This window comes from Lepidochelys olivacea, assembly GCF_965140295.1.
Source record: "Lepidochelys olivacea isolate rLepOli2 genome assembly, chromosome: 14".
Lineage (NCBI taxonomy): Eukaryota > Metazoa > Chordata > Testudines > Cheloniidae > Lepidochelys > Lepidochelys olivacea.
In genome coordinates, this window is record NC_140424.1 from 39,882,036 (window position 1) to 39,903,732 (window position 21,697).

Below are 21,697 nucleotides of genomic sequence, written 5' to 3' on the forward strand. Positions count from 1 at the left end.
CTGCCAGTCTCCTTCGTTTTGCATTAAATACCCACCAGATTCAGAGTGGAAGTTAAAAGTGAAAGCAATGCAGATGTGGTCTGGGATGGGAATGCTCAGTGAGGTCACCCAGCCAGCCTCATGCCTGCCTTGTTGCAGACTCTGTCTAACTTCCCATAGAGATAAAACTGTCTGCAATCTGGTGCCTCTCTCCCTGACCCCAGTACAAATGAGGAAGAGTTTGACTGGGTTTCTGGGGTCATTATCTTCTCCCTCACCCTGGTGTAAACCAGAAGTAATCCCACTGGAACCCTTTGAACTGTCTACACCAGTGTGAAGTTGTTGTGAGAGGAAAACCAGACCATGGGCCTTTAAGTGTGTTAGCAGGAACAATACTCACACATAGAGAGTGGTATTGTCACCCCAACACTTCAAATATCATGAGTCAGACCCCCAAAAATCGTGATATTGGCTGAAAAATCATGCCATTCTTCCATAAGACGAAATCACAATTTCTTTTGAAGCCCACCTGTTTTTTGATCTCCTCCTGCCTACTCCCAGTGTAGTGTGACTAGCACGGCACTGCCCACCCGTGCATATTTATGGAAAGGAAGTGGATTTGGGCTCCTGCTGCAGGAGTTCCCACAATAATGCAAAGATCTTTACGCAATTATGGGGCAAGGCCTGCAGGTGCCACTTCCTATCTCTTGCCCGCCCAGGCCATGGCAGTAACCTGTTCCCATAGCTGCTAAAGTTTGTGCAGCTCCATGCAGGACATTTAGCACCCTTGTGAAAGTCACTAGTTTCCCCTAAATGGTCCCTGGCCACCGGTTGTGAGAGGGACAAGCACAGGAGGAACATTGAAGACTCACGGATGAGGAAGCTTTTCTCCCCCTCAAAAAGTCGAGGCATGCCCCATACCTTTTGTGGCCCTTCTAATGCCTCCGATCCTGTCCTGCCGATCTCCGGCAGGAAGCCCTGACTCAGGAGTGGGGGATGCAGAGGAAGATGATGGAATCTTCACTCTGCCTTGCTCCTGGTCCGGAGCAGTAGCAGTGCCTGGAGCAGCCCTACCATCTGCCCCGTTCTATCTCAGACACATGGAAATAAATTGGTTCGTCTCTAAGGTGCCCCAAGTACTCCTTTTCTTCTTGAAAGCAATGGGGCCATTAGCAGTGCAGTAGTACAATGAAACGTGTAAGATTTTGCAGGATTGGGAATTTAGTTTGCTTGGCTTGGGGGTTTCTCTCTACTGATATTCGGTCTGTTCCTCACACCACAACTTTCCCCAGTTTCCTTCTTCTCTGACTGCAAAGTAAGTGTTCCTATGGATACCAAGATTATTTTTAATACAGTAGCAGCTAGAAGCTGCACCCAAGACCGAAGCTCTGTTGTGCTCAGCATGGTAGTCTATATACAGAGCATGAGAGACGGCGCCTAAGGGACAGAGCTTCTTGTCTAAATACACAAAACAGACAAAGTCACGATTCTGTAGGTACTGGGAGCGTCTCCATGATTAAAGCTGGGTGCTTAAAGTAGGTTTTCAACTTCCCACATGTAAGAGAAATACATAAAGCATGGGGCCATGTTCCCAGCTGGTGTAAATCAGCCTAGATCCAACAAAGTCAACACAGCTTTGCTAGGTGACAGCCAGTGAGATTCTGGCCATTGTTTCTGCCCTGGAATCACAGTGTGATTAAGTGATTAGCTCCATTGTTGTAGCTGGAAATAGCTATTCTCTGTGATTTAGCTTCTCCAGGTTTGTGCTCTCTGGCAGCCAGATGCTGCATCCTTGCCCTTTGAACTGGGATCGCCCCCAAAATAAAGTCACACAGTCCTGTGTCTCCAGCTTTTTCCCTTTAGATCCCACCTTTTAGGCCATGTGCATGCTGAGAGAAAAGAGGGTTTTTTTAACTAAGGGTCCCCAAACATGAGAAACAGATCTTGTACAAGCCTGCTGGAGACAAGGTAAGTCACAGCTTCACCTTGTTGTACCTGATCGAGATGCACCCCACCCCATAGTGTTCCTCTCTACCAGTTACACTGAGGTGAAACTACCATTTGCATTGTCTACACCAGGGTTGGTCAATAGGCGGGCCAGGGGACAAATCTGGATCTCCAGACACTTTTGAACAGACTGCAAAAACTTTTATTATCATTATTGTTATTATTGTTGTATTGTTTTCTCAGGAATGTGGACCTTGAATATACCCTGACCAAGAAATTAGGACCCTGACCAAAAAAAAAAAAAAAATTGTCCCTGATCTACAGTATGAGTTTACAATAAGAGAAAGAGAATCAACATCCTAGTGCAGACAAATCCTCAGAGACCGTCTCTTGGAGCAGGTTTCGCCCTTTAACACCTCCATGGCCACCTCAGTTAATGCTGATGGGCAGGAGAAATGCAAAATATTTCATATGTCTTTACCCAGCTTTGAATACATTTCAATCCACACGGGAATCAAGCTAAAGAGTCAGCACTCTATGGCACGCAGCTGAGGAATTCCTGATTTATGTGGCTACAGCCAGCACAAGAGACAGAGCACAGGCTAGCCAGTGACATGTCAGAGTAAAACCCCAGCTCTCATCAGAGGGACATGCCGGCCTATTCCCCATTGTTGTTGTGTCCTGCTGAACATCTAAGTTCCTAACTCCCCTCCCCAGGGAGAAGCAGAATTATGGTCACACCCTGGGTGATGACCAGGTGCAGCTTGTGTGCTGGTAACAAGCTGTGGCCTGTTTGCTCTTGGTTGATTCTCACTTGAGCTCATCAGTATTTTCTCCTGTCATCACCCTGAAAGTGAAAAGGTCTATAACTCTCTAATCACACCCGCAGCAGGTTGGATCATATTAAAGAAGTTCTGTATTAAAATCACAAATGAGTTTGATTCCCCATAGTTTAAATTCCAGGGTATTACTAATTAAGAGCTCTCTTGGTTTTTGGTACTGTATCTCTCCCTCTACGTGTGAAACTTGCAAGCTGCTAATTGCGTTAGTACATTCTAAGACAGAGTCTGTTCTCAAAGCAATTCACACAGAGAGAGACTCAAAGCAATACTCTGTAACAACAGAAACAGCACCCAGAGACTCCCCGCCCTTTTATTGTATTAACAATTGTGATTAAAATAGAGATAGAGGATGTATGTGGATGGATGCTTGGTGTGGATAATAACTGAATGATCAGGGAGGTGCCAGCCTAAGAATGCAGTGTCCATTGGCTGAAGAAGGCGTCAAGTGGAAATAACCAGAGGACCCCCGGAGGGCAGACTGGAATTCACCCAACAGCCTCAAGAATGGGAGAACCAAAGAACAAGATAACATCTGGCAGTATGGAGCCGTCAGGAAATGTGACATCTGCTGATTGATTCAGCAACAGCATGATGAAGCAATTCCCATAGACTGGCATAGGAAGAAATTCCTATAAAAATGGACTCTAGAAAGTGAGAATTTTGGGGGTCTGATTCTGCAAACCAACTTCCAGGAGCATCAGATGAGCATCTGACAAGGCCCTGCTCCCTCCTCATGTCCAGGCCACCTGGCCAGTGGCTTGGCATGAGCAACTCTAAGGCTTTTAACCATGATAACAACCTTGCAGAACCTGTGTGTGTGTTTGTATGAATGAATGTGTGAATAAATATGAGACCGAATGGAATGTTATAGCTATAACTAACTGCTTACTGACAGGTTTCAGAGTAGCAGCCGTGTTAGTCTGTATTCGCAAAAAGAAAAGGAGGACTTGTGGCACCTTAGAGACTAACCAATTTATTAGAGCATAAGCTTTCGTGAGCTACAGCTCACTTCCTCAGATGCATATCGTGGAAACTGCAGCAGGCTTTATATATACACAGAGAATATGAAACAATACCTATTCCCACCCCACTGTCCTGCTGGTAATAGCTTATCTAAAGTGATTTCCAGCACAAATCCAGGTTTTCTCACCCTCCACCCCCCCACACAAATTCACTCTCCTGCTGGTGATAGCCCATCCAAAGTGACAACTCTTTACACAATGTGCATGACAATCAAGCTGGGCTATTTCCTGCATAAATCCAGGTTCTCACATCCCCCCACCCCCATACACACAGAAACTCACTCTCCTGCTGGTAATAGCTCATCCAAACTGACCACTCTTCAAGTTAAAATCCAAGTTAAACCAGAACATCTGGGGGGGGGGGGGGGTAGGAAAAAACAAGAGGAAACAGGCTACCTTGCATAATGACTTAGCCACTCCAAGTCTCTGTTTAAGCCTAAATTAATAGTATCCAATTTGCAAATGAATTCCAATTCAGCAGTTTCTCGCTGGAGTCTGGATTTGAAGTTTTTTTGTTTTAAGATAGCGACCTTCATGTCTGTGATCGCGTGACCAGAGAGATTGAAGTGTTCTCCGACTGGTTTATGAATGTTACAATTCTTGACATCTGATTTGTGTCCATTTATTCTTTTACATAGAGACTGTAAAACTGCTTACTATGATTCTTTCTGTATTCACAATAAATGTGGTATTTTGCCTTTTCCCCTTTAATAAGATCCTGCTGGTTTTTATTTTATTAGTATAACAAGAACCCCTGAATTCATGCCCTGCACACTAGGTAATAATATTTGCACCAACATGCCTTCAAGGGTGTCAGCGAAAAGCTCAAACAACGAGGAGTCCTTGTGGCACCTTGGAGACTAACAAATTGATTTGGGCATAAGTTTTCCTGCGCTAGAACTCACTTCATCAGATGCATGGAGTGGAAAATATAGGAGAAGGTATATATGTACTTGTGGGGTTGGGGGTTTAAATTGCGACAGACACAAAGAAGGGGGCCCGATTAAATGAATTTGAGAACCGCTGCTGTACACTATTATGGTCACCACTTTTATAAAATGAAGATAAAACTTCTACAAAGTTTGCCTTGTGAGGTATCATATGAAAAGTCATTGTCTGCTGAACATTATTGTTCAATTAAAATGTATGTATTAACATTGGGTATGGAGTTATGAGATTTTGCTACATGTTTGTTACTGAAACATGCTGTAAAGCTGAAAAACGCCCTCAGAGCCAGGTGCTCTGTAAATGTGAAAGACTAGCTCCTCAGAGCCAGGTGCTAAGTGTCCATTGATTGCTTAGCCGGCCATTCACCAGCAGTTGAGTTGTGAATAAGAAATGTACTGGTTTCAGAATGGTAGCCGTGTTAGTCTGTATCAGCAAAAAAGAACGAGGAGTCCTTGTGGCACCTCAGAGAGTAACAAATTTATTTGGGCATAAGCTTTCATGGGCTAAAACCCACTTCATTGGATGCATGCAGTGGAAAATACAGTAGGAAGATAGATAGATAGATTAGATATACAGAGAACATGAAAAAAATGGGTGTTGCCATACCAACGCTAAGGAGACTAATTGATTAAGGTGGGCTATTATCAGCAGGAGAAAAAAAGCTTTTGCAGTGCTAATCAGGATGGCCCATTTCCAACAGTTGACAAGAAGGTGTGAGTAACAATAGGGGAAAAATTAGCATGGCGAAATAGTTTTTAGTTTGCCTAATGACTCCTCCACTCCCAGTCTTAATTCAAGCCTAATTTAATGGTGTCCAGTTTGCAAATTAATTCCAGTTCTGCAGTTTCTCATTGGAGTCTGTTTTTGTAGTTTTTTGTGGAAAAATTTGCAAAAAGAAAAGGAGGACTTGTGGCACCTTAGAGACTAACCAATTTATTTGAGCATAAGCTTTCGTGAGCTACAGCTGTGAGCTGTATGCTCAAATAAATTGGTTAGTCTCTAAGGTGCCACAAGTCCTCCTTTTCTTTTTGCGAATACAGACTAACACGGCTGCTACTCTGAAACCTGTGGAAAAATTGTGACTTTTAGGTCTGTGATTGAGTGTCCAGGGAGATTGAAGTGTTCTCCGACTGGTTTATGAATGTTATAATTCTTGACATCTGATTTGTGTCTATTTATTCTTTTGCATAGAGACTGTCCGGTTTGGCCAATGTACATGGTAGAGGGGCATTGCTGGCACATGATGGCATATATCATATTGGTAGATATGCAGGTAAACAAGCCCCTGACGGTGTGTCTGACGTCATTAGGTGCTGTGATGGTGTCCCTTGAATAGATATGTGGACAGAGTTGGCAATGGGCTTTGTTGCAAGGATAGATTCCTGAGTTAGTGTTTTTGTTGTGTGGTGTGTGGTTGCTGGTGAGTATTTGCTTCAAGTTGGGGGGCTGTCTGTTAGCAAGGACTGGCCTGTCTCCCAAGATCTGTGAGAGTGAGGGATCGTCCTTCAGGGTAGGTTGTAGATCCTTGATGATGCGCTGGAGAGGTTTTAGTTGGGGGCTGAAGATGACGGCTTGTGGTGTTCTGTTACTTTCTTTGTTGGGCCTGTCCTGTAGTAGGAGACTTCTGGGTACTCTTCTGGCTCTGTCAATCTGTTTCTTCACTTCAGTAGGTGGGTACTGCAGTTTTTTCACCTGAAAAATGGTTGGAAGCTCACGTGTGCCATAGACAGATTGTCGCCTGCCCGCCAGCTGGGGGTTAACCTTGAAGACGAGAGTGGTATAAAAACAAGGGAGAGTGGCTTCCATTTTTACCTCTCCTTCTAAAATCTACCTTTCTCTCGTTAGTAAACTTGTTTTATTGTTTTATCCAAACCAGTGTGTTTTCCTTGAAGTGTTTGGGGAATTTCACTTCAGATAACAAGGCTGTTGCCTGACCAGCATCCTTTGTGGGGAGGACAAAGGAATTAAAGAGCTTGGACAGCACAATGCACAGACTGGGCAGTACAAGACTCACATTTCTGGGGTGCAAGGCTGGGACTAGTGAAATTGGTTTATGTTGCTCTGTAGTTTACTTCATGAGTGGCTGGCTAGTGGCACTCAGTCCTGTATAGCTGGGAGTGACTTTGAAGGCTGGTGGCTGTGTGGGAGAAGAGCCTGGAGGGGTTTGTTGTTGGAAGGGGGAAGCAGTGTGAAAGATGCCCTGGGATGGAGAACTAAGCAGTTCAACAGACTGTACCCTGGGGTATGTCTCCCACCCACTGTCTCCTGGGGCCCAGCATGGCACCATTGGGCTCTCATCATCCTGCTGCTGAAAGACGACCTGAGCAGGGCTAACCAGAGAGGGGGAACCAGCCAACATCCTCTATTCCACAAGCTTGGGCTAAATCCTGAACCACCCCTGGCATGTGACTTGGGGTTGTGCTGTCACCCTTCCCCTCACGCATCATTTTCCTTCCCCACCTTAGTTCTGCTCTCTCCTCTCTCTCCCTTCGCCTTGTGTCTCCTACAAGTCTGGCTCAGCCCGTCCCGACAACGCCACCTCTTCTTCAGCCCTGCTTGTAGCCTGTGACCAGAAACGCTGTGGGTTTCAGAGGAGCAGCCCTGTTAGTCTGTATTCGCAAAAAGAAAAGGAGGACTTGTGGCACCTTAGAGACTAACCAATGGATTTGAGCAGAAGCTTTTGCTTAAAAGCTCATGCTCAAATAAACTGGTTAGTCTCTAAGGTGACACAAGTCCTCCTTTTCTTTTTGCAGCGCGGTGGGTTGATCGCTAGGACCCAGGAGCGGCTGGGGGGCGGCTCTGGGGGGAGCGATCGCGGGGCTCAGGCCCGGCCGCAGGAAGTGACTCGCAGCCGCTGCGGGGACTCTGGCTCCCGGCGAGATCCCGGCGCCCCGGCGGCTGGTGCTGGGAGCCCGGAGCCCGGGCTGCAGCCGGGAGAGGGGAACCTCCAGCCGGGCCCTGCCCGCTGCTCCCCGGGAGCCTCTCCCAGGGCAGAGCCCCCAGCCCGGCCAGGGCCCCTTCCCGGCCCGGCCCCTGCCCCGGGGGGCCCCGCTCGGAGGGAAGGTAAGAGAGACCCGCCCCCCCCGTCACCCCCGGGCTGCAGGGGGCAGAGGATAAAGAGATGCAGGGGGACTTGTGGGCAGGAGGGGAGGAGGGGGGGAGGAGGCGGGTGATGGGGATGCAGGCGGGCAGGATGGGATGGGGGAGGGACAGGGATGATGGGGCGATGCAGGGGGAGGGGGGATGTGGGGTGGCTGGAGGGAAACTGTGAGAGCAAGCGCAGACTGGCTGGGGGAGGGGAGAGCCTGGGGCAGGGCGGGGGGGGGCACACAAGGCAGCTCCCCCGCCCCATGGGGTAGGAGAGGGTGAGGGGCTGCCCCTCCCAGCAGCCAGCCAGATTTCTTTTCCTGGATCTGGTCAAACAAGCTTTGGGGAGTGAGTGAGCAGGGGACTAACCCCGCACACGGGGCAGGCATTTCAGATTTTGAGTGTGGGGGGGGGCAACTTTAACTGTGATTCCAGGGGCTACTTAGGCACCTGCAAACTCTTGAGGTTTTTTTGCTGACAGGCTCAACAGATCTAATTCTGACATTAAAAAAAGAGCATTAGATAAATATTAGACCCACTCAGCTCTAATACAAACATGTTCTCAAAGCTTGTGTCAAGTCAGGTGAGGGACACTGGTTAGGTTTTGGGATTTTTGGTAACTCTTGAATACAACAATTGAAACAATTGTAGAAAAATCTGGATTTGTTCCTATCACCATTTTTTGCCGTTCACCAAGTTTGCAATAGATCATTTAACGTTCGGAACCATCCTCCTAGGGCAAGACCCCGTGAGTTTATACGGCAGGTGCCTGGGGCTCTAGGGGTGTTACCCCACTACAAATAATAACTTGACACTGACTCTAAACAGGAGTGAAACTGACACTTTAAAGTCCTTTCCCCAGTATTGCCAACTCCAAATGTTCAAAATAGTGAGACTGGCTTTAAAAATAATAGATTTGGAGTTTTTTATTTGCCTTCCTGACCTCTGTGCTCCTTTGCATGCTGTCAAGCTGGATGTCCTTCCCAACCACCTGTGACCATTTGCTGGAGTCTCAGAGAACCGACTGCCCTGTTTTGCTCCCATCTGTGAGTCCTCTTTTCCTGCAGCATGCCGCAGAGAGATAGGCTGGGCCAGTGGATAGGGAGCTGGCTCTGGGAGACCTGGGTTCTACCCCCCATGCACTTCCTGTATGACCTCAGGCCAGTGCCTTAGGGACTGAATTTCAAAGTTTTTTAGGCACCCAAAGGTGCAGCTAGGCATCTAGTGGGGTTTACAAAGCACCTGACCTTCGAGGCACTTTTGAAAATCGCATTAGGTGCCTAAACACCTTTGAAAATCTGGCCTTTAGTCTGTGTGTGCCTCAGTGTCCCATCTGTTCAATGGGGATAACAGCACTGCTCTGCCTCGCCGAGGGGCTCTGAGGCGGTTAGACCTTGTGAGGCACTCAGGCACTGTGGTGACGGGGCCCCATAACTACCACAGGTCGAGTGGGAACCTCTCTATACCACTGCTAGCCCTTCCCTGGGTTTTGGCCCCTTCTTTTCACCTATGCCCCCAAATCACCCCCTTTTCTGAATGTAGCCTTTACTCTGGGGGGAATTCTGGGCCGCTGCGCAAGGCAGAATTTTTGGGAAACTAAATGTTGTGCGTGCAGAATTTCCTTCCTTCCACAGAGCCCAGCTCACACAGAGAAGTCAGTGCTGAGTGGTGGGAGAGGGAGCTAGGGGGTTCCTGGCAGCTGCAGTTCCCAGCATGTCCTGAGGGAAGGAGCGGTTGGTGCTCAGGGTTCCCCGTGCAAGCCTGTGACCGAGCATCCAGCTGTTTTTCCCTCTGGATCTCTGGGCTGGGGAGGGGAGGTACCTGTGCAAGGGGGTCCCTGTGGCTGGGCTTTGGGGGTGTGGGGATGCAGGTATCTGGGCAAGGGGGGGCCCCGTGTCGTAATTATGTCTTGTTATTTTGACAATAACATTTGCAGACTTGTACAATATTGTTTGCAGACTTTTTTTTTTTTTTTTTTTTGGTGCAGACTTTTTAATTTTTTGGAGCAAAATGACCCCAGGAGTAAAGCTTGGCACAGAGAGCTTGGCTGTATTTCTTCTGAGTCCTCCACATTCTTTCTTAAATGGAAATGGCCCAACTTGATTATCATACCCATTGTAAGGAGAGTGATCACTTTAGATAAGTTTCAGAGTAACAGCCCTGTTAGTCTGTATTCGCAAAAAGAAAAGGAGTACTTGTGGCACCTTAGAGACTAACCAATTTATTTGAGCATGAGCTTTCGTGAGCTACAGCCCACTTCATCGGATGCATACCGTGGAAACTGCAGCAGACTTTATATACACACAGAGAATATGAAACAATACCTCTTCCCACCCCACTGTCCTGCTGGTAATAGCTTATCTAAAGTGATCATCAGGTGGGCCATTTCCAGCACAAATCCAGGTTTTCTCACCCTCCACCCCCCCACACAAATTCACTCTCCTGCTGGTGATAGCCCATCCAAAGTGACAACTCTTTACACAATGTGCATGATAAACAAGTTGGGCTATTTCCTGCACAAATCCAGGTTTTCTCACATCCCCCCCACCCCCATACACACACAAACTCACTCTCCTGCTGGTAATAGCTCATCCAAACTGACCACTCTCCAAGTTTAAATCCAAGTTAAACCAGAACATCTGGGGGGGGGGGGGTAGGAAAAAACAAGAGGAAACAGGCTACCTTGCATAATGACTTAGCCACTCCCAGTCTCTATTTAAGCCTAAAGTAATAGTATCCAATTTGCAAATGAATTCCAATTCAGCAGTTTCTCGCTGGAGTCTGGATTTGAAGTTTTATTGTTGTAATATCGCAACTTTCATGTCTGTAATCGCGTGACCAGAGAGATTGAAGTGTTCTCCGACTGGTTTTTGAATGTTATAATTCTTGATGTCTGATTTGTGTCCATTTATTCTTTTACGTAGAGACTGTCCAGTTTGACCAATGTACATGGCAGAGGGGCATTGCTGGCACATGATGGCATATATCACACTGGTGGATGTGCAGGTGAACGAGCCTCTGATAGTGTGGCTGATGTTATTAGGCCCTGTGATGGTGTCCCCTGAATAGATATGTGGACACAGTTGGCAACGGGCTTTGTTGCAAGGATAGGTTCCTGGGTTAGTGGTTCTGTTGTGTGGTATGTGGTTGTTGGTGAGTATTTGCTTCAGGTTGCGGGGCTGTCTGTAGGCAAGGACTGGCCTGTCTCCCAAGATTTGTGAGAGTGCTGGGTCATCCTTTAGGATAGGTTGTAGATCCTTAATAATGCGTTGGAGGGGTTTTAGTTGGGGGCTGAAGGTGACGGCTAGTGGCGTTCTGTTATTTCTCTGACCACACCACACGATCCATCGTCTACAGCCAAGCTCTGCGATACAACCGCATTTGCTCCAACCCCTCAGACAGAGACAAACACCTACAAGATCTCTGTCAAGCTTTCTTACAACTACAATACCCACCTGCAGAAGTAAAGAAACAGATTGATAGAGCCAGAAGAGTTCCCAGAAGTTACCTACTACAGGACAGGCCTAACAAAGAAAATAACAGAACGCCACTGTGGCTCCCTGTGTCTGTGAGTCCTAGAGCTGCTGCACTCATGGACACAGCCAGGTTCAAACCCTGTTAGCAGTGGGAGGGACTGATCTGCCTAATGAGAGCCAAGGGAGAGTGGAGGGACTGGCAGGGGCAGCAGGAGCAAGAAGGGGGGAGGCAGGTTCCCAGCTCCCAGACCTGCCCAGATCCATTCCCTGCATCCTCCTGGGCAGACTGACTCTCCTGGGAACAAGGGGAGGAGCTGAGAGAGGAAAAGCCAGTTGCTGACTCTGCTGAACACCCCACTACTGGGGAGGGGGGGCGGCTAGAGAGGGTTACACTACACTAGTGGTTTCCAACCTTTTTACGCAAAAGATCAACTTTTGAATTTGGATCTACCCTGCCCCTTCTCTGAGGCCCCGCCCCACTCCATCCCCCCTCCCTCCATCACATGCTCTCCCGCACCCCCACTCACTTTCACTGGGCTGTGGCAGAGGGTTGGGGTGCTGGAGGGGGTGCAGGCTCTGGGCTGGGGCTGAGGGCGACTTCCCCCAGCGCCGGTGGGTGCCCGTACCCGCTTGCTCCCTGCCCCTCCCCAACTCCACCCCTTCCCCATCCCCATTCCCCGCCCCCCTTCCAACCCCTTCCCCAAAGTACATGCCCCAAATCCACCCCCTCCCTGCCCCTATTGGATCCCTTCCCCAAATCCCCACCCTGGGAGAAGCAGGACCCATCCGCGTGCTCGGGGGCAGGGGGGTGGGGAGGCAGAGCGGAGGTGAGCTCGGGTGGGGAGCTCCTGGTGGGTGCTCTGCAGGCACCAATTTTCCCCGTGGGTGCTCCAGCCCCAGAGCACCCACGGAGTCGGCGCCTATGCCTGAGGGGCTTGGGGTATGGAGGGGGCTCTTGGCTGAGCCTGGGGCAGGAGGTTGGGGTGCAGAAGGCTGTGAGGGGTGCAAGCTCTGGACCGGAGTTTGGGTGCAGGAGGGGGCTCTGGGCTGGGGCAGAGTGTTGGGGTAGAGGCGGGGGTGCAGGGTGCTGGCTCTGGGAGGGCCTTTGGGTGCAGGAGGAGGCTCAGCGCTGGGGGAGGGGGCTCAGGGCACAGGAGGGGGTTTGGGGTGCTGGCTCTGGGAGGGCCTTTGGGTGCAGGAGGAGGCTCAGCGCTGGGGGAGGGGGCTCAGGGCACAGGAGGGGGTTTGGGGTGCTGGCTCGGGGAGGGCCTTTGGGTGCAGGAGGAGGCTCAGCGCTGGGGGAGGGGGCTCAGGGCACAGGAGGGGGTTTGGGGTGCTGGCTCTGGGAGGGCACTCTGGGCTGGGGTTGGGGTTTGGGAGGGGGTGCATGTTGCAGGCTCCGGCGGGGTGGCACTTACCTCAGGCAGTAGTGCTGCAGGGCTAAGGCAGGCTCCCTGCCTACCCTGCCCCCACGCCACTCCTGGAAGTGGCCGGCCGGTCCCTGTGGCCTGGGGGGGGCGGACCTAGCTGCGTGCCCTGTCCCTCTCTGCAGGCACCGCCCCCACAGCATCCAGTTGCAGTTCCCCGTTTCTGGCCAATGGGAGTTGCGTGGGCAGGGCCTGCAGACAGGAGCAGCGAGCTGAGACCCCCCCTGTGCCCCACCCCCAGGGGCTGCGCTGCCGCAGGGACGTGCCGGCTGCTCCCGGGAGCGGCATGGGGCGAGGGCAGGCAGGGAGCCTGTCTGAGCCCCGTTGCACCGCTGGACATTTAGCAGCCTGTGATCGAGGTTGACTGTCAGAGGCTCCAGGGTTCACTGGTTGGTGACAACTGCACTACTTTGTAGGGCAATGCCTTGAAGTGGCTCCTTTGATTCTGCTCTTTTTGGCGCAGAGATGCTGTTACGGGGAGAGTTTAAAACTGCCCCGGTGGGTTTAGTCCTGCTGGGATGGGCCTGGCCTGGGTTGTAATAAACTTGGTTTCTTTCCAGCATGGCAGAGTCCAGAGCGTCTGTGTGCAGGGAGAGAGCCTGGGGGGAATGGGGGTGTCACATGGACTCAAGCACCTTCTGAAACCCCCCTCCCCTCCCATTGCCTCTCTCGCCCTGACAGGCTGAGGAATCACATCCACATTTTGCTCCAGATCGACCCAGGAGACAGGGCAGGGAAATGGCTGTGATGGAGCCAGCTCAGGTAGGGGATTTTCAAAGAGCTGCTGGGCGGGTGGAGGGAGAGGGAGGGAGGAGACAGGGTGTGATAAACCTGTTGATTTTCTGAGCTGGCCCATTGGCTGGGGGGAAACATTCCCCCATTTCTGAAACAGGTAACACCAGTGATGAGCTGCCAAAAGCTGAAGAACTGGTTCCTTCACTCGCTCCAGGTCTTCGGCGGCGCTTCGGCGGCAGGTCCTGAAGGACGTGCCGCTGAAGTGCCACCGAAGACCTGGAGCGAGTGAAGGACCCGCCGCCACTGTGCCACCGAAGACCCGGAGCGCCGCCAGGTGAGTAAAAATGAAAAAGGGATTCTCACGGGAGCCTCCCCAGCCGAGAGATCAGGCAGGCCAGATCCCTTTAACAACTGGTTCTAAACCGGCTTCAGAAATTAACAACCGGTTCGCATGAACCGGTGCGAACTGACTCCAGCTCACCACTGGGTAACACCCCCCCCAGCAGGGCTGAGAACATTTTCCAGACTGACAGTGCTGGAACCTGACCCCACTGGCCAGAGGCTGCTGTGAAATACGAAGGGAAGCTGTCGGGATTCCTGTCCCTGTGCCCGGCTCAGAGCTCTGCTTCCTGTATCTGCCTGTGGCTGGCAGGCGTGTGTGAAATGAGAAATGCCGTGCTCCGTCTGCTGGGGGAACAAGGAGCTCTCACCTTCTCCCACCCCCTGAAGTGTCCTGGCTGCTCCGAGCAGGGTGGGGGTGGGATTCTGATTTTCTAGGCCCCCCAGAGCTTCCGAGATGTTCATTTTTTCTTCTTCCTTCCTTGTGTGACCAGTGGGGTTGTGGCTGGGGCAGCAGGCGCTGAGGGGGGACTCTTGTTGTTCCAGATGCTGGTGACCTTCGAGGAGGTGGCTGTGTATTTCACCCAGGGGCAGGGGGCTTTGCTGGACCCCGCTCAGAGAGCCCTCTACAGGGACGTCATGCAGGAGAACTACGAGACGGTGACCTCGCTGGGTAAGGGATTCCTGTCCCCTTGGTTATTAGAAAGTTTCTGGCCTGCATTTCTGACTCTGTTCAGGTTCTTCCCTGGTGAGTTAGATGAGAGGGGAATGGGTTCCATAGTCCATAGCTGCCGTGTGAGAGAGACCTGCATCTCCAAACCCCCTTCAATGGGACCAGAGTGTCAAAACGGACATGCTAAACCCTCCCCACCATTCCAGCTTTCAAGGCCAAGAAGCCATATATTGTCCTGTGTGTATTGTTTCTCATTTGAACACAGAATCCCTGTTCACCTCCCTCCTTGGGACTAGCTCCAGCCCTGGGGAGGGCTCTGGGCTCTGCAGGGGTAACTCCAGAGCTGGGTGTGCATCAGCAAGGGCCCCAGAGTGCACAGATCCTGCAAACTCCTAGCGAGGGTGTAAAAATTCTCTCCACCTCCCCAGACATCTGCCTCTCCCAGGGGGGCTCAGTGACCATGTTCCCATCCCTTTGGATTCCACGTTCTCCCAGCACAGCACGGGGACAGGTTCCACTCCTGGATTGTCCTTTGTGACAGACACACTCCCAATCCTCCATGCAACCTGATCTGGTCTGATTTCACCCCCTGCACAGGATTTCCCTTTCCCAAACCTGACCTCATCGCCCGGCTGGAACGAGGGGAAGGGCCGTGGCTCCCGGATCTCCAGGCCTCGGGGGAAAAAGAGATCCCAAGAGGCACTTGCACAGGTGAGGACTGACAGAAACCATCGGGCGAATAAAGGAAAAAGTTGAGAATCCCAGAAATGTGGTGTGAGTAAGAGCCCTCAGTTGTTCCTCATCTCAGCCGGAGTAGGGCCGTAGTCATCAGATATTGCTCATGTCTTTCCACCCAGCCTGTTAGCTGCAGGAGTTTCCTTCCCAACTTTCCTTCTGCATGAGTGTTTGGGTGGGAAGTAGAGGCAGAATCCAATTACTCAACCTTCACAGTGTTAGCAGATTCCTCTTTCTCCCCAGCACAATGACTCCTGCCTTGATTGTCTCTCTCCCAGCAGGTGATGAGCAAGGGAGTGAGAACGAGGAAGGGAATCACCATGAGGAAGTTCCTGGGGAAGTAGAACCACAGGGGACCTTTGTGGGAAGAGTTGAAGGGAATTTTTCCCAGTGCTTGGAGGAGGGAGAAGCCTGGGGAAATTGGCACAGGTCAGAGAGGTTGTTGGGAAACCACCCAAGGAAGAAAGTGGATGAATCTATTAAAACTGGGGGAGGAGACAAGGATTCCACAGCTCACCACACAAATCCCAAGGAAGAAAAACCCTATCAGTGCCTTGAATGTGGGAAAAGATTCATTCTGAGATCACACCTTGTGACACATCAGATAATCCATATTGGAGAGAAACCTCTTCAATGCTTGGACTGTATGGAAAACTTCAATACCTGCTCACTTCTTAATAACCATGGGAGAAGCCACACGGGAGAAAATCCCTATCCATGCCTCGAGTGCGGGAAATGTTTCAGTGGGAAGTCAGAGCTAATTAGACATCAGGCAATCCACACAGGAGAGAGACCTCACAAGTGCTTGTACTGTGGGAAAAGTTTCACACGGAGATCAGGCCTTGTTACACATCAGAGGATCCACACCGGAGAGAGACCCCATAAGTGCTCGGACTGTGGGAAAAGTTTCATATGGAGATCACATCTTATTAGACATCAGAGAGTCCACACAGGGGAGCGAGCATATACATGCTTGTTGTGTGGGAAAAGCTTAACTAACAGCACAAACCTTACTAACCATCAGAGAATCCACAGAGGAGAGAGACCCTATAAATGCCTCGATTGTGGGAACTCTTTCGGTTGGAAGTCCAATCTTATCACACATCAGAGAATCCACACTGGAGAGAGACCCCATAAGTGCTTGGACTGTGGGAAAAGTTTCACATTGAGATCAGCCCTTGTTACGCATCAGAGAATCCACACCGGAGAGAGACCCCATAAGTGCTTGGACTGTGGGAAAAGTTTCACATGGAGATCACGCCTTGTTACACACCAGGTAATCCACACAGGAGAGAGACCCCATAAGTGCTTGGACTGTGGGAAAAGTTTCACACAGCGATCAGCACTTGTTACACATCAGACAGTCCACCCAGGAAAGGGACGCTATAAATGCTTGGAGTGTGGGAAAAGTTTCAGTTGGAAGTCAGGCCTTATAACACATCAGAGAATCCACACTGGAGAGAGACCCCATAAGTGCTTGAACTGTGAGAAAAGTTTCACATTGAGATCAGCCCTTGTTACACATCAGGCAATCCACACTGGAGAGAGACCCCATAAGTGCTTGGACTGTGAGAAAAGTTTCACATTGAGATCAGCCCTTGTTACACATCAGAGAATCCACACCGGAGAGAGACCCCATAAGTGCTTGGACTGTGGGAAAAGTTTCACACAGCGATCAGCACTTGTTACACATCAGACAGTCCACCCAGGAAAGGGACGCTATAAATGCTTGGAGTGTGGGAAAAGTTTCAGTTGGAAGTCAGGCCTTATAACACATCAGAGAATCCACACTGGAGAGAGACCCCATAAGTGCTTGAACTGTGAGAAAAGTTTCACATGGAGATCAGCCCTTCTTACACATCAGGCAATCCACACCGGAGAGAGACCCCATAAGTGCTTGGACTGTGGGAAAAGTTTCACATGGAGATCACGCCTTGTTACACACCAGGTAATCCACACCGGAGAGAGACCCCATAAGTGCTTGGACTGTGGGAAAAGTTTCACACAGCGATCAGCACTTGTTACACACCAGGTAATCCACACCGGAGAGAGACCCCATAAGTGCTCGGACTGTGGGAAAAGTTTCATGCAGAAATCACACCTTATTAGACATCAGACAGTCCACACAGTAGAGAGACCCCATAAGTGCTTGGACTGTGGGAAAAGTTTCACACAGAGATCAGCACTTGTTACACATCAGACAGTCCACACAGGAGAGGGACGCTATACATGCTTGGAATGTGGGAAAAGTTTCAGTTGGAAGTCAAGCCTTATAACACATCAGGCAATCCACACCGGAGAGAGACCCCATAAGTGCTTGAACTGTGGGAAAAGTTTCACATGGAGATCAGCCCTTGTTACACATCAGGCAATCCACACCGGAGAGAGACCCCATAAGTGCTTGGACTGTGGGAAAAGTTTCACATGGAGATCACGCCTTGTTACACACCAGGCAATCCACACCGGAGAGAGACCCCATAAGTGCTCGGACTGTGGGAAAAGTTTCATGCAGAAATCACACCTTATTAGACATCAGGCAGTCCACACAGTAGAGAGACCCCATAAGTGCTTGGACTGTGGGAAAAGTTTCACACAGCGATCAGCACTTGTTACACATCAGACAGTCCACACAGGAGAGGGACGCTATAAATGCTTGGAATGTGGGAAAAGTTTCTGTTGGAAGTCAAGCCTTATAACACATCAGAGAATCCACACAGGGGAGAGACCCCATAAGTGCTTGGACTGTGGTAAAAATTTCATACAGAGATCAAACCTTACTAGGCATCAGAGAATCCACACAGGAGAGAGACCCCATAAGTGCTTGGACTGTGGGAAAAGCTTTAGCTGCAGCTCACAACTCACTCAACATCAGAGAACCCATATGGGAGAAAGACCCTATAAATGCCTCGAGTGTGGGAAAAGTTTCATTGGGAGTTCTCATCTTGTTGCACATCACAGAATTCACACCGGTGACAAACTTCAGAAATGCCTCAACTGTGGGAAATGTTTCATGTGGAACTCTACCCTTAAAATACATCAGAGGATCCACATAGGAGAAAGACCTTATAAGTGCTTGGAGTGTGGGAAAAGTTTCACACTAAGATCATGCCTGAAAACACATCAGGTAACCCACACGGGAGAAAGACCCCATAAGTGCTTGGATTGTGGGAAGAGTTTCACACTGAGATCAAACCTCATTAAACATGGGAGAATCCACACAGGATCTAAACTTCATAAATGCCTTGCCTGTGGAGAAAGCTTCATTCAGCGATCACACCTCATTAAACATCAGAGAATCCACTAAAGTTTGAGATTCAATCTGAGCTCACACATCAGTGATCCATACAACAGAGAAAGCTTGAATGTGGGGAAAGGTTCATTTGGTGCTTCTGGAGTATCAGGCACCTGCAAATCTACATAGGGAAGAAACCTGAGATGTTCTCAGAGTGGAAAATGCTCCAAGTGGAGCTAAGACAAAGTTTGACATGAGAGACTCCTGCACACAGCACGGAAATTTTCTCAGGGCTCTGACTAAGCCATAGTAATCAATTTCCTCATTCCCACACACATCAGGGGCATTTGGCTCCCAAAGACCCAGCTGCCATCACTGGAGTGAGGATCCAGCAGCAGCTGATCATCAGCTAGTCAGTGACCCTCTGGCTCTGCTTGGTCTAAGCAAACCCCAGGCAGAGAGGGAGAAGCCCCAATCAGCCCCTCCTCCCTGCTACAGCCCTGACTGCTGAGCTGATGGGCCACAGGGGGGAAGGGAGAGAGAGAAACTCCTCCAGCTGCTCCATCTGCCTGGCTGAAGTTCCCCCGTCTCCCTTCCCCTCCCAGCCGGGATCCCCCTGCCATGGAGATGAGGAGAAGGACACTTGGGCCAGACCCCACATTCACTCTTGACACCCATCTCCATCCCCCATCTTCCAGCAGCCCCTGGGCTGGGCTCCCCCACTTACCTGGAGCGTCCCTGGAGCTGGTTATTCCTCCCCTCCCTGAATCCCCCAGGGCGCTGGGCTCTGGGGGATCAAATATTGAGGGACCAGGCTGATGGGTTCTGGGGAGGACACTGAGGATTGAATGGTTGGGGCTGGGGGAGCTGGGAAGCAGGGGGAGCTGGGTGCTGGGGCTATCAAGTGTTTGGGGATCATGGGATAAGAGGAGAGGGAGAGCACAGGGATAGAGAGGTGCTGCCTCTCCTCACTCACCCCCTCTGCCCCTTCTCCCTGCCCCCACTGCATTCAGACAGCACCACTGGGAGGGGCTGATTCCCACAGGGCCCTTTGTGGGAGGCCTGGAGAGCCCACCTCTGACTCGGCAGCATCAGCCTCCGAGCATCTGTCTATGGTTGGAAAATGGTTGGGATTAGCCAGCTCGTCTCCCCTGACGCTCCAACACTCTTTCTAGTCACACTGACCCTGAAGTATATTATCTAGTCTGATCCTCGCCATGAGCAGAGTGATCGTTAGTCCCTGACTTTCCCCCTTTGGGGCTGGATTGTCTCATTCCCAGCCAGTCTCACATTACTCGAGGCTGTGCTGAAAAGCATTGAGTGGTTGTACATTTTCTCCCTTAGGGGGCAGAACTAAACAGATGCTAAAAAAGTGGGAGCAGGGATAGTAAAATGTGGTGTTTTAGCTTCTGTGCTATTTCAGGGCAATAGGGTGAGTCCGAGGTATCCCCTCCTTCCTGTATCACCATCACCCTCCACACAGCAGCCTCTGTCCAAGCGATGGAGAGTTTTATCCTGTCCCTGTTCTACCCCTCTGCCTTCTAAGGTGACACTTACCACCGTGTCCCTGGCTCTAGATGCTTAAGAATCAGCTTTGATTTCTGTGATCCTCCATGAGACTTTGGAGGGCTGGAGAAGAAAGTGTGACAGACCTGCAAGGGAGGGGAAGGGAGGAATCCCAAAGAACCTCAAAGCACAGTTTACTTTTCTGATCGGTTTCTATGTATTGCTGAAATTGCTTCCAGACTTTTCTGTGCTAGTCTAGATCATTTGTAGATGGGAAGGTTTGTTTTGTTTTTGTTTTTATTTCTTATGATGATGCTAAAACTTTTCAGCCGTGTTAGTCTGTATCTGCAAAAAGAAAAGGAGGACTTGTGACACTGTAGCTCACGAAAGCTTATGCTCTAATAAATTTGTTAGTCTCTGAGGTGCCACAAGTCCTCCTTTTCTTTTTGCTAAAACTTTTGTAACTCATACAACCGAATTATTAGGCAAGAGGTGAAGACAGTTTAGCCACTTCAGAAGAAAATGGCTACATTTATTTTCCTGTTTTTGAGTCTTCAGGTTCTCTGAAATTTCACTTTATGAGTGTAAAAGTGTTTTATAGCCCACCCTGGAGTGTGGGTTTTTCTCTATTCCAGAAGGCTGTTTGGTCACAGACTTTGATATTGGCTTAGCTTAGATGTAGCTCAGATTTACTGAGGACTTAATGAATGCCAGAATAGTCCTTTTTTATTTTATTTTAACCGTATTCTACCCTTTGTGATGTGAACTTTGTCACCCCCTTCCCATCTGCTGCAGTGTCCTGTGTGGGGACGAGAGAGACTGTCTCTGCCCCACTCACCCCACACTCATCCCTCCTTCCTGAGATCTTTGGATTCCCTGTTCTTGGAGTGTTTCCTTTTGTGATGGGGTCCCAGTATCTCTCGTGGCTTCTCGCCACTTTTCTATCATTTATACGTGTTGCTCTGTTGTTGGTTCCTGTGAGAGTTGGGCGTGGCACTGTGCTGGGATGGAACCGAAAAGTACCCCCCTGAGCTAGGCTGGGGGTGGGGAACGGAGTCTGTCTTTGTTCGTCCTTTGGAATAATAAAGTAGCATTTAGTTTCTCCCACTGCCAGTCTCCTTCATTTTCCATTAACGACCCAGATCTGCAATTGGACTTAGGTGCCCAAAGCCCAGGTTTAGACCCCCGACTCCCAGAATTAGGTGCCACTCAAATCCAGAAAGCCGCTGCCTGGCCCCTCACTCAGCACCAACATTTCTGTAGGAAAATTTCCCAATGTTTCTAAATTTCTGCTTCTGGGCCTGGGCCCTGCTGCCTCACGCTAGGCATCCAGCGCCTGCATCACATCTAAACCCCAGAAGGATCCTCAATCAGAAGGCCGGCAGTGGAAAGCCTCTCTTGTCTGTGGAGCCCAGTCCTGTAAGAGAGCGTGCTGAGCACCCCTTTTGGATCAGGGCTCAGACAAAACCCAGGGGAGGTGCTGGCAGAGGCTCTTTTATAATATTGAACCCAGTGGTTAGGGCACTCGCCTGGCATATGGCAGACTCAGGTTCTACTCTCCGCTCTGCCTGACGGGGAGGAAGGATTTGAACGCAAGTCTCCCACTGCTCAGTTGACTGCCCTAACCACGGGGATCTGGGACATTCTGATGTGAGGCTCCTGTAATCTTTTCTGATCAAACTGCTCCACTCTGGCTAAATAATTAAATAGTCCCTGGGTCAAAGCGAGAAGGTGACAATGACTCTATAG

The 21,697-nt window shown here is 50.0% G+C and overlaps 1 protein-coding gene across 2 annotated transcripts; it reads left to right on the top strand.

Moving 5' to 3' along the window:
- The first annotated feature begins 10,711 nt into the window (after positions 1 to 10,711).
- LOC311530788 (uncharacterized protein) lies at positions 10,712 to 21,051 on the top strand. 2 transcript variants are annotated; one of them, XM_084647690.1, is made up of 5 exons: positions 10,712 to 10,831; positions 13,410 to 13,490; positions 14,349 to 14,475; positions 15,073 to 15,186; positions 15,489 to 21,051. In XM_084647690.1, exons 1-5 carry the CDS (start codon positions 10,769 to 10,771, stop codon positions 18,512 to 18,514), a joined length of 3,411 nt encoding a protein of 1,136 aa, XP_084503816.1. In that variant the 5' UTR covers positions 10,712 to 10,768; the 3' UTR covers positions 18,515 to 21,051. The 2 variants fall into 2 exon arrangements, with proteins under 2 accessions (XP_084503816.1, XP_084503817.1); XM_084647691.1 differs by having other exon boundaries at positions 15,492 to 21,051.
- The last annotated feature ends 646 nt before the right edge of the window (positions 21,052 to 21,697 follow it).